Source organism: Carassius gibelio, chromosome B14 (genome assembly GCF_023724105.1).
Source record: "Carassius gibelio isolate Cgi1373 ecotype wild population from Czech Republic chromosome B14, carGib1.2-hapl.c, whole genome shotgun sequence".
In the NCBI taxonomy this organism is placed as follows: domain Eukaryota; kingdom Metazoa; phylum Chordata; class Actinopteri; order Cypriniformes; family Cyprinidae; genus Carassius; species Carassius gibelio.
Genome location: NC_068409.1, coordinates 8,704,348 through 8,715,842, shown reverse-complemented (window position 1 = coordinate 8,715,842; position 11,495 = coordinate 8,704,348). Strand labels below are relative to the sequence as shown.

At 37.3% G+C, this 11,495-nt stretch overlaps 2 protein-coding genes across 3 annotated transcripts; one reads left to right on the top strand and one right to left on the bottom strand.

Annotated features, from left to right (window-relative positions):
* The first annotated feature begins 521 nt into the window (after positions 1–521).
* Positions 522–4,224, top strand: p2rx3a (purinergic receptor P2X, ligand-gated ion channel, 3a). The gene is made up of 12 exons (XM_052574380.1): positions 522–721; positions 855–990; positions 1,096–1,167; positions 1,255–1,324; positions 1,469–1,565; positions 1,686–1,763; positions 2,087–2,228; positions 3,380–3,516; positions 3,591–3,684; positions 3,766–3,831; positions 3,911–3,988; positions 4,071–4,224. The coding sequence occupies exons 1-12, from the start codon at positions 588–590 to the stop codon at positions 4,197–4,199; spliced, it is 1,233 nt and encodes a 410-aa protein (XP_052430340.1). The 5' UTR covers positions 522–587; the 3' UTR covers positions 4,200–4,224.
* zgc:113229 (uncharacterized protein LOC550612 homolog) lies at positions 4,183–11,427 on the bottom strand. Of its 2 annotated transcripts, none has more exons than XM_052574379.1 (6): positions 11,341–11,427; positions 9,566–10,321; positions 8,441–8,577; positions 7,687–8,203; positions 7,348–7,599; positions 4,183–5,416 (listed from the first exon to the last, which is right to left on the bottom strand). In XM_052574379.1, exons 2-6 carry the CDS (start codon positions 10,313–10,315, stop codon positions 5,195–5,197), a joined length of 1,878 nt encoding a protein of 625 aa, XP_052430339.1. In that variant the 5' UTR covers positions 10,316–10,321; positions 11,341–11,427; the 3' UTR covers positions 4,183–5,194. The 2 variants fall into 2 exon arrangements, with proteins under 2 accessions (XP_052430339.1, XP_052430338.1); XM_052574378.1 differs by having other exon boundaries at positions 9,566–10,570; positions 11,341–11,426.
* Between the last annotated feature and the right edge of the window lie 68 nt (positions 11,428–11,495).

Genomic DNA, 11,495 nt, shown 5'->3' with positions numbered 1-11,495 from the left:
GGGGATCGGTTTGGAGTTTGTAAAAATGAATCATTTACTTCTGAAACACTTATGTGGAAAAAAGTACCAACATGATTGTGATTCTAATGAAAACAACAATGCCACTGCATATTGTATGTGTGATGAAAATGTCAAACAAAAGAAAAAATGTAACAAACTGTAGAGTTACAAAAAATAGTGCATTGAATTCATGATTCATATACAGTACAATACTATATGCGTGCCCTTTTGCAAGTCTAAGTCACTTTCACAAATACACTGGTATAATTAGACATATTAATGTGTTTAAATGTATAAAAGGTTTGGTTTGTAAAAGAAAAAAAAAGACAGATTTCCCTAAAATAAAGCTGGAAAGTGATTAGAAAATGAGCAGGCTATTAGGGAAACGGACGGTCAAGGTCCCTGGGGGCCAAAGAGAGGAGAGGCATGAACACGAAAAGGGGAGGGAAAATGTGGTTGATTTTTAATGGATCATGTCAAATAAGATCCCTCATTGAGCAGATGAACAGTAGTGAGGAACACCAGATCTCAGCTCAAGAGTTTCTTTAGCGTATGCTTGTTAATATTACACAACACACACTTCCACTATGGCTCCAAGAGTCCCGAACTTCATCGCTGACTTCTTCGTCTATGAAACAGCCAAGTCGGTCGTGGTGAAGAGCTGGACTGTTGGAATCATCAACCGTGTCGTCCAGCTGTTAATTATTCTGTATTTCATCGGGTAAGCATTGGTTATTTCCTCATTGCTGATTTAAAGCCATTTTACATTTGATAGTTTCAGTTAAAGGGCTAGTCCTTCATATTGAACATGCTCAATCATTTATTTGTTGTTGTGTGCGTGTTTGTATTTTCAGCTGGGTGTTTATGCATGAGAAAGGACATCAGCAGCGGGACACGGGGATCGAGTCTGCGGTCATGACCAAAGTGAAGGGCTTGGGCAAATTGAACAACCACGTGATGGACGTGGCAGACTATGTCGTTCCCTCGCAGGTCAGCAAATGTCCATTTTAATGCTGAAATATGAAACTATGCATTTCATGATCCTGCTCTCTGTGAAGCTGTGATCCTGGGTGAATGTTTCTGCACATTTTTCAGGGTGGTTCCTCCTTCTCTATCATCACCAGCATGGTCATCACAGCCAATCAGACGCAAGGACGGTGCCCTGAGGTGACACACAAACCTCAGCTGACTTTATATACTTGAAGTATGCTCTCTTAACACATGCACTCTCTCAACTCTTCTCTTGTCTGTCAGACTGATTCTAAGTTTAAATGCACTACTGATGATGACTGCATCAAAAACCTGGGCTCAAACTTAGGAAATGGTGAGTTCATTCAGTCTTCTAGAGGCTGATATAACTATCAGTACTACTAATACTCATTAAACTTCAATGCATAACTATATCGTAGAGACTGAAGCATGCTAATACTTTCTAGACTGCTTCAGATGCATGTCTCCTTTATCACAGGTATTATAACGGGCACATGCTTGAACAGTACTAACGACACCAAAGGGTGGTGTGAAATTGAAGGCTGGTGCCCTGCAGAGGATGACAATATTTCACCGTAAGAAACACATGCATGAATTGGAGCACTCTAGATTTGTAATGCAGATACTATCTTGTCATTAAAAATTGCTTGGATTAAGCTTGTGTGAGATGCACGAATGAATCTGCTCGCTCTTAGAAAGCCAATGAATGAGGCGGAGAACTTCACCATCTTCATCAAGAACAGCATTCGCTTCCCTCTGTTTAACGTCACTAGGTGAGTTTCATCAGTCAAAAAAAACTTAGTGTTGTTGTGAGAAGCCAATTCTTTCTGGAGTTCATATAATTTAAATTAGACAATTAATTATGCAAAAATGTATCTCTGATATGGAAATAGTGCTCATCTCAATTATTAAGATGAAATGTGATAAATGTGATTGTCAATAATTCAATTAAAATGATTTTAATTTAATTGATATAATCCCCCCTTTGAAACACAGAAAGTTCAAATGGCCAGAATAATAAAACCAAGAATAATACTATTGTTTTTAGTATGTCATTGCTTCATGTGTCCTGTTTCTCACTCTTTTACCTTCACAGAGGCAATTTCCCTTCAAGCCTGAACCAGTTTTACATTCAGAGCTGTCATTACGACCCGGTGGACAATCCGTTCTGTCCGGTCTTTAAAGTGGGAGATATCCTAAGACACATCAATCAAAGTTTTTATGACATTACTGAAAAAGTAGGTCCACTCAGCTTTTCCTCTCATCTGACCACTTCTATTTCATTATATTTTGTAAACAATCCATTAAACCTCTCAGTTGACTGCTGCTGAATTGTTAGAGCAAAAGTTAACATAGTCTGGTCTTGATTGGCATGGTGTTAAACACAGTCTGTTCTGTAACCAGAACTGCAGAGCAATTGAAATCAATATATATATATATATATATATATATATATATATATATATATATATATGGAAGAACCACTGAAGCAGGGCTTCCCAAATGAACCCTTGGGGATTCATGAGACCGTTGCAGTGGGTTTTGGGGATGCTGTGTGTGCTGGATTCACTTCCTCTACCATTCACATCTGCATAATTTCCAACACTTTTGTGTATAGAAGTTAACATCATTTCAACAATATCCCACCAAAATAAGTGCTATACTGGATTTAACATATTCAATGCAAAAGTGTTTGAATATTGCAATTTGCAACCTCACCGATAGATGCCGCTAGAATCTACACACTGCACCTTTAACATAAATAGGGCAACTCGATCGCCTCCTGGAGGAGAAAGAAAGAATGAGGAAGATGCTGGGAAACCACAAAGCAAAATGAAAGAAAATAAATGAAGCGATTCGTTTAAATTAAAATGATGAAGGGAACAGGCTAGAAATCTGAGTGATGAGGAAGTGTATTATCTGTCGAGTGCAGAGAAGACAAAAACAAAGTATACAAAAACATGTCTACTCGCAGCTCTTTTTCTTAAACGAAAGAAAAGAACAAGGTTGTCCCCAAAAGTGAGTTAACTTATATCTGATAAACACCATTTAAGTGCCCATGTGTGTTTTTAAATGTGACAATGATACATTTGTGACCCTCTCTGTGAAATCCAGTCTCAAAATTGTATTATGATATAAAAAAGCATCAAAGTTTGATTTCAACCATTGACATGGTCTACTCAGTCAATATAAAATATAACAATGTTACATTTTCCCTGAATTTCCTAATGAAGGTTGATTTCATGTAGAAAGCAGTAAATCACCAAAAAATGTCTTTAGATGGGTTATCACAGCCAGGGTCACGTATAGACCCATATGATGGGAATGTAGATGTACATGTGAAGTCACCAATGTCAGTTGTGTTGTTTGATCTGTGTTTTTGTGTCAGGGTGGAGAGATTGGTATTAACATCAACTGGAAGTGTAATCTGGACTATAATGTAAATTACTGCAATCCCAGTTACTTCTTCACACGCTTGGATGCTGCTTTCGAGAACAGCAATGCCTCTAAAGGATATAACTTCAGGTAGCACACAAACACATATACTCATGCATCATGCTGTCTTTCCTGCGACTGCATCTTCTGTTTGTCTCTTCCAGGTTTGCTAAATACTATCAATCTGAAGATGGGACTGAGCGTCGAATGCTTCATAAAGCTAAAGCAATCCGCTTCGAAATAATCGTGTCTGGCAATGTGGGTAGATTGTATAGACCTAAATGCTATAAAGCAGTGACACATATGGACTTGTGCATGTCTAACTTTGCTTATTTGCAGGCAGGGAAGTTTAAGACTGTGCCGTTTCTGATTAATTTGGTGGCAGCTTTAACTTCAGTGGGATTGGTAAGACATTTGTGACACACATTAATGCTGGCAAAAACAAAGTAAGGCACATAATATCTGACCGGTGTATATTTTGCAGGCTACTGTGTTCTGTGACATCATCCTTCTCAACTTTGATAAAGGGGCGGATGAGTACAAAGCAAAGAAATTTGAAGAGGTGCCAGAGATGAGTTTAGTCATGTAAGTATGTAGAGATAAAATAGAGTGATGTCTTATCTTTCTGTCCTCTTCATGAACAGGTTTCAGCTGTTGTGCCTGAGTCAGCAAACAACAGCCAGATGTCCAGCAAAGCATTGGAGAAGAGCTCAAATGACTCCGGGACCTTTTCTATCGGACGACTGGAGACACACAGCCCTTCAAACCAATGAGACTTTAATATTCCTACTTCTGGATTTGTGATTTTATGCAACAGTATACAGTAACAGTCAAGTAACAGTATACAAATCATAGTCTGTGAACATTTAGGGCTTGGTTTGATAAAACTAATTTAAATAAAGGCTTTTTTCAGTCAACCACAAACCCTGAGAAGACACACATCTACAGTCAAAAGTCTGTACACACCTGGTCATCATTATTATTATCTTTGAATTAACACAACTTTGAAATAACACAAATGTAAGTACAATAGTTACATAGTAAACAAAAATATTAAATATCGTATTATCTCATATCGTTTCCATATATGCTGGGCACTGCTTTCCATGTGGTCTATACATCTCATTTTCTCAAGAAATTCACAAATGATCACATTTTAATGAATATTTGTATGCTAAAATTTTAATTTAAAGCTTTCTTAGATAACAATTAAGAGTTTAAGTCAAAGCTTTGACTGACAGTGAATATATACAAACAGTAATTAAGCTACCGTACATTCAATTTACAAAGAACAGTAATTAATTCATTAAGTAATACATAATTGTTGAGCATGTAAAATAAAGAAAGAGAGTGTGTGAGTATATACACGATTCCTTTCAGAAGCTAAAAGTATAGATGGATATTTTGTGTGTTTAATGTGAATTCATTGTCTAAATAGTCTTGATTTTCATACTGTTGACTTTATTTACTTTGACTGAGATTGTACGTTTTGTTACCTTAGAAAATAAACTGCACAACATCTTAGTTAAATATTTCTATTGTTATTTGTTATTAAATTTTCCTTCATTTTTATTTAAAAAATTAACTTAATGTAATGACATGTCAAATTGATGCTGGCAAATCACAGTCTCATTAAAAAGATTTCTTTTCAGAATGTAATAATGATAATTGTCGATTATGTGTGCCGTGTCGCTCTTGCCTCAGGAAATACAGTCTTCAGTTTATGTGAGCTGCAGAATTTCAGAGGTGGAGTCGGATGAGAAGAGATTTAAAATTTGTACTTTCCACTTTTGGGTTTTAGAGACACAATCCACTTAGGGAAAGAATGACGGGGAGAAGGTTCTTCCTGCAAATCATTATCATCATTTTCTTCTTCTTCGTCTTCTTCATCATCATCTTCATCATCATCATCGGACTCTGGCCAGTAGGTGGGCGGTAAGATGATAACCTCCTCAGAGAACCGAACGCGTCGAGTGTCTTCCATCCTCCTCTGGGAGAACAAGAGAAATAATGAGAGGCTGTATTGGGAATGTGCACATAGGGATTGATTCACAAACTATAGAATGTGCTTAGAATAGATTCAACTGAAAATAACTGCCTTTGTGAAATTTCCAGCTATAGCAGGCTTACACAACTAAAAGCCACACAGATTCTGTCATCATTTTGTCACCCTCATGTGAACCTGTATGACTGCTTTTATGAAAAACAAAGGTTCTTCTCCTATTCTCTCAGCCACTCTTTTCAGATGATAATAAACTAGGCCTGTCAAGCTCTGAAATAACAAATAAATGGCTGTATTTAATGATCCAAAATATAGTAAAACAGTAACACTGTGAAATATTATTGCGTTTAACTAAATGTTTAATACATTAAAAAATGTAATTTATTCCTATGATGAAAAGCTGAATTTTCAGCATCGCCGTCTTCAGTGTCACATGTCCAGAAAGGTAAGAAAAACATCATCAAAGTAGTCCATGTGACATCAGAGGGTCAGTTAGGATATTTTGAAGCATCGAAAATACATTTTGGTCCAAAAATAGCAAAAACTACAACTTTATTCAGCATTGTCTTCTCTTCTGGGCCTGTTGTGAGAGAGTTCAAAACACTGCAGTTTGTGATATCTGGTTCATGACTCGAGAACGAGTAAATGATTTGTTCGTTATCTGGCTCGGCTCGGTGTTCATCTTCAGTTCTCTCTTCACAGCAGTTCAGTCAGTGTACTGTTTGAGTAAATGAATTACTCCGGGATATTGGTTTGTTTGAACTCGGAGTGTCAGCCACATTAAAAAGGTTAACAGTTTAAGTCATTGGTCTCAAACTCAATTCCTGGAGGGCCACAGCTCTGCAGAGTTTAGCTCCAACCAGCTCCAAATCACACCTGCTTGGAAGTTTCCAGTAATCCTGAAGACCTTGATTAGCTGGATCAGGTGTGTTTGATTAGGGTTGGAGCAACAATTGGGAGTTTGAGACCAATGGCTAAAGTCATTTGAGGATGAATGCGTATTGGAGACGTGAACCGTTTCAAACGATTCAGTTTGATTTGGTGAACTGATTCAAGAAGATCCGGTTACACCGAATGATTCATTCGTGAACCGTATATCACTAAACTGCTTTGTTTTGAACTCTCTCACAACAGACACGGAAGAGAAGACAATGCTGAATAAAGTCGTCGTTTTTGCTATTTTTGGACCAAAATGTATTTTCGATGCTTCAAAAAATTCTAACTGACCCTCTGATGTCACATGGACTACTTTGATGATGTTTTTCTTACCTTTCTGGACATGGACAGTAAACCGTACACACAGCTTCAATGGAGGGACTGAGAGCTCTCGGACTAAATCTAAAATATCTTAAACTGCGTTACGAAGATAAACAGAGGTCTCACGGGTTTGGAACGACATGAGGGTGAGTTATTAATTACATAATTTTGGTTTTTGATGAACTAACCCTTTAATATTTTTTGAAAACCGTAATACATTTTCAGAATTTTTCAACAGAACAGCATTAATTTCAAAGAAATAATTTGTATATTCTATATATCTTTACTGTGTCACTTTCGATAAATGTAGTGCATCCTTGCAGAATAAAAGTATTAATTTCTTTAAAAAAATAAAAATAAAAAGATAATAAAGACCCCAAACCCTTGAACGGTAGTGTATAAGCTTACTGAAATTTATAAGGAATATCCTCAAAAACAAGCTGAAAATTCAGCACCACCCAACATGGCACTAAAACCACAACCATCCCAACAGTAACACACGTGTCTCCGTAGTGTGTAACAAACTCACTCCAAACCCAAAACTTTAACCAGTAAATTCTAAAACTTTCGTCTGTGGTGTGAATCAAAGTCACTGATCTCAAAATTAATAAAAGCCAGTCAATATCTAATTTGAATGCATATTAGCTTCTGACATATCCTACCTTTTTGTTTGCAGTCTCCAAAGTTTCAGAGGTCTCTGAGTCTTGAGAGATTGAGTTCATTGAGTCGAGTGAAGACGCTGGTGAAGGGCTGCGGAGGGAGTTTGAAGACAGCTGTGCGGCTGTGAAAGAGCCACCGTTCTCCTCCTCCTCCATCTCTTGTGTTGTGTGTTCAAACGAATCCCTGCTCTTTGTCCAGTGCTCTCTTTTCCGGCTCAGAGATCCACGGGATGTTACAGATGATCTTTTTATTGACTAAGAGAAAAGGAGGAAAGGAGTTAAGAAAGAGCATTTTAAATACTAATACCACATTGCTTCTGCTCATAATGCTTATACTCTCACCTTAGCGTATGAAAGGTCAATGAGGGGTATAAAATCCTCCGTCCCACCTTGTGGCAGGTTATGGCTGGGGTCGGACACTTGACTATATGTTGCTTTTGATTCATTTGGATCAAGCTGGGAAAAATGTGACTGTCCATATGATTGCTCACCATTGTGAGATTCGTTGGGGTTCAGATTGGTGTTTTGTGACTGGTTTGTAAACGGGTCTGTTTGTGAAGGATTTGTGGGGAGATAAGTAACACTCATTTGAGACGTCTCGGTTTGTTTATCGGAGGCCATGTCTTGTGCAAAGCTCTCTGAAAGTGAAAGCTGAGTCGAATCTAATTGGTAATCTGGTGTGCCTTCGTGAGTCCATTTACTTTGCAGTTCTTCTTCACTTGATCGGTTATTAGTATTTGGTAACTCTTTAGACTGGTGCATTTTGGAGCTGTTAACTGAGAGAAACTGAGCCCACTCCGTCCCGCTGAAGATCTCCTCCATTAAATTAGAAGTAGTGCCAAATGAGAACAGACTTTCACTGATAAGAAGAATAAAAGATCAGGTAAACAGAAAGCCAAAAACAGCCAATGAAAACAACTTCAACCAGGATGTGTCTTTAATAGATACAATAGTTCATTTGACTGGGGTCACACATACTTTCATACTTTTCAATTAGACGGTTTCACATGAAATAGAAAGTGATTAATGGATCACACATGCGCAATGATAACTATGTCTGATGCATATTTCTGATGTCACTGGCTGATGTGTTTACCTCATGTAGCTGAGTGAACCAGGGCCATCTTCATCCAGCGCTGTGCTGATCTCTTCATGATGGATATCGGTGGTCTCAGTGGGTGATGTAGGAGCTTCATTCACATTGATGGGCACCAATAACGAAGAGCGATAACTCTGTAAATAAACATAAAAGACATTTCACTTTTAATAATTCTAGATTTTGTCTATGCTTGCCCATAAAATGTCAGCCATGATGCTGAATAGTTCAGGTGACTGAATGCTGGCACACTGCCATAAGGTTTCCAAGGAAGTTTTTAGCACATTAGATGCATTTTATTCAAATAAAAAATGGACTTAACAGAGTATGCACCATGTGAAGTGAGATTCCAGTCTCAATGGAGCAAGCATGTTCAGGTTAAATGGCATAGGGAGGGAATAAGAGTATATTGATCATAGGAAGTGGAGAAGGACATTTACCCACCAGTCATCAATAATCGGTCCAGTACATAAAGAAGTTTGAAGTTTAAAACAGAGGCACTGAGTCTCTGGCATAACTATTGAAATGAATTAGTCCCAGGTGGGATTTGCAGGTGACTGTGTGAGATGTGACTGTTAAAATGCTAATATCATGATTAAAGTGAAATAAAAGACATCTAATAAAACACACATTTATTTTTATATTAAACACTGCAACCGACATTTATCACCAATTTTTTTTTAATATATTAATTATATTGATTACATTTATGATTATGATTTTCAAAAAATACTCATTGATGTATTATATAAACAAGTATATTACATGAACATACTGTAATTTAATTTAGATTTATTTGCATAAGTGTATCATGACATCAAGCCATTAACTCCTCTAATATGCGTGACTCAAATGTCGTCTGTGTGCGATGATGAAGCAGTGTATTCGGAAAGAACACATTTTGTCAAGTTTAAGTGAACTTGTCTTGAACTGATAACTCATACTCAGGGAACGTGGAGTAGTGTGCACTTTGCTAGATGGTGCTATACTTTTGACAATAACAATTTTTATCATCTTCACAACAGTGAAAGGTGGTTCTATGGGATTTAATTGTGCAATAGCTAACACAATACAGTTTTATATCAACCGGTCTTTGACTGTATAAAATCAAACACAAGTACTCACTTGTACTTCATTCTGTGCTTGTCTTTCTCCATCATGTCTTTGTCTGGTCTGTGTGGTTCTGTGTCTCTCTCTCCATCTCTCTTTCACATTCTGAGCCCACCTTTTAGCGTCCCCCCACTTCCTCCTACTTGTCTTTGTTGTTTTTACTGATTGCTCATGAAATCTGGGGCTTTCGTTTCTCTCAATTGCAGCACCCCAACTCCATGTGCCACTTTGACCTCTGACCTCTGGTTTTCCCAACAGTGTAGATGATGTTGTTAGCGTTGGAGCTAAAAGATCAGGAGGGTTTTGGAAGGATTCTGTATTGTATAACGATGGCAATTTTGAGTTGGAAAACGTTTGCTTCTTCTCCGGCCCAGGCATCTGATCGTCTGATTCCCCCCAAATCAACGGTGGACGTTTAGGTTTACCAGAGAATCCCGAGTTGTTTTTACTGATCCTTCTGACCGGTTGTTTAGCAACAGGAGTCAATGCATCCTCACAATGAGAGGATTGTTGAGTCCAAGGATTCTCCCACTTATTGGAGACTGAGGTGCTTCCATCTGGCTCTTTAACATTGGAACCAAACCCAAACTGATAAACTGTTGTTTTAGATGAATCTTCCAATGGTCCAGCATTACATTCTCCAGATGGACTGCATGTTTGCATATCAGTGACTGAGCTACTGTTGGTATGAGCATTCAGTCGTAATTTCTGAAGCATAGATTCCAGTATTGAATGAGTGTCTGAGACAGGTTTCAACTCCGCCATTGGACTCTATGGTACCACATAAGAAAACATGAGTAAAGACAATTCACAGATATTGGGTACGTGTACACAAACAAGCAGACTCCCTCTAGACGCTCAACTTTCACCCATGATAGTTACTACTAAAGCTGTACGGTTCCAGAGATCCTTCAGTTATATCGTCACATTAGTCCACACAAGTATTTATGTCCATCAGTCATTCAGATCCTCGAGTTTTTCTATCCGAGCTCTCAAAACTGTTTACTCGTTTCCTGATTTCTGAATGTTGCAGAAGGAAGGAGTGTCATTAAGAATAGTGCAAAAGCCAGAAAAAGGTGTGTCCAACACCTAGATGGACAGGTAAGACAAGTGTGTCAGGATGAAACATTTTGTGTTTTTGTCACTCCCTCTGGCCAGCCACTGAATGTCAGAAGCAATGCGTCTTCAAAATTCTTCAGAACACATTGACATCTTAATATGAAGTCATTGCTTTTTGACGAAGTGGAGTAATTAAATTTAATTGGTCACCTATTTTTTTTAAGCACCCAACAAATTGCAGTTCTCTAATGTGAAATAACTTGTTTTACCATATCACTAATTGTAGTAATTATGATATTTATATGAACTGCTCTAGATTCATATTCCTTTTTATATAAGTTAAAACAATAGAATGTATAGTTACAATGAAATTATTCTGGTAATGGTATCAAACATCAAATTAACGATTTAAAATGATGTAACCTTTTGAGTTAAATACTTTAAATAGTTGAATGACAGATTAAGCATCAAACAATGCAGATTCACATCAAATAACATCATTTCAACTTCCACTAAAATACAAAATATTGCAGTTCTTTAAAAGACAGTATTGTGAAAGTGAGACTGCGCCTCTGTTTTATGGTTAAACAGGAAATATAAATCTTGAGGTATATTACTTGTAAATTACTTTTAGTCTATCAAATAGATGTGCATTTCTGTTCTTATTTTGAATAATTTATTTAAACTATAATGATTAATATTGTTGTGATTTTATTTAACGTTAAGCATACCTTTTAGGACCTGTTGCTCATATTTAACCTCTTTCCTTACGTTTTTTATTCTATTAATTTCATATCCGTAACTTTTTATATGTTGGCGCTTTGTTATGACGCAAACGCTATCCATCTGATCCCTCGCGCTGATTGGCTAGAGCGGAAAATACGCG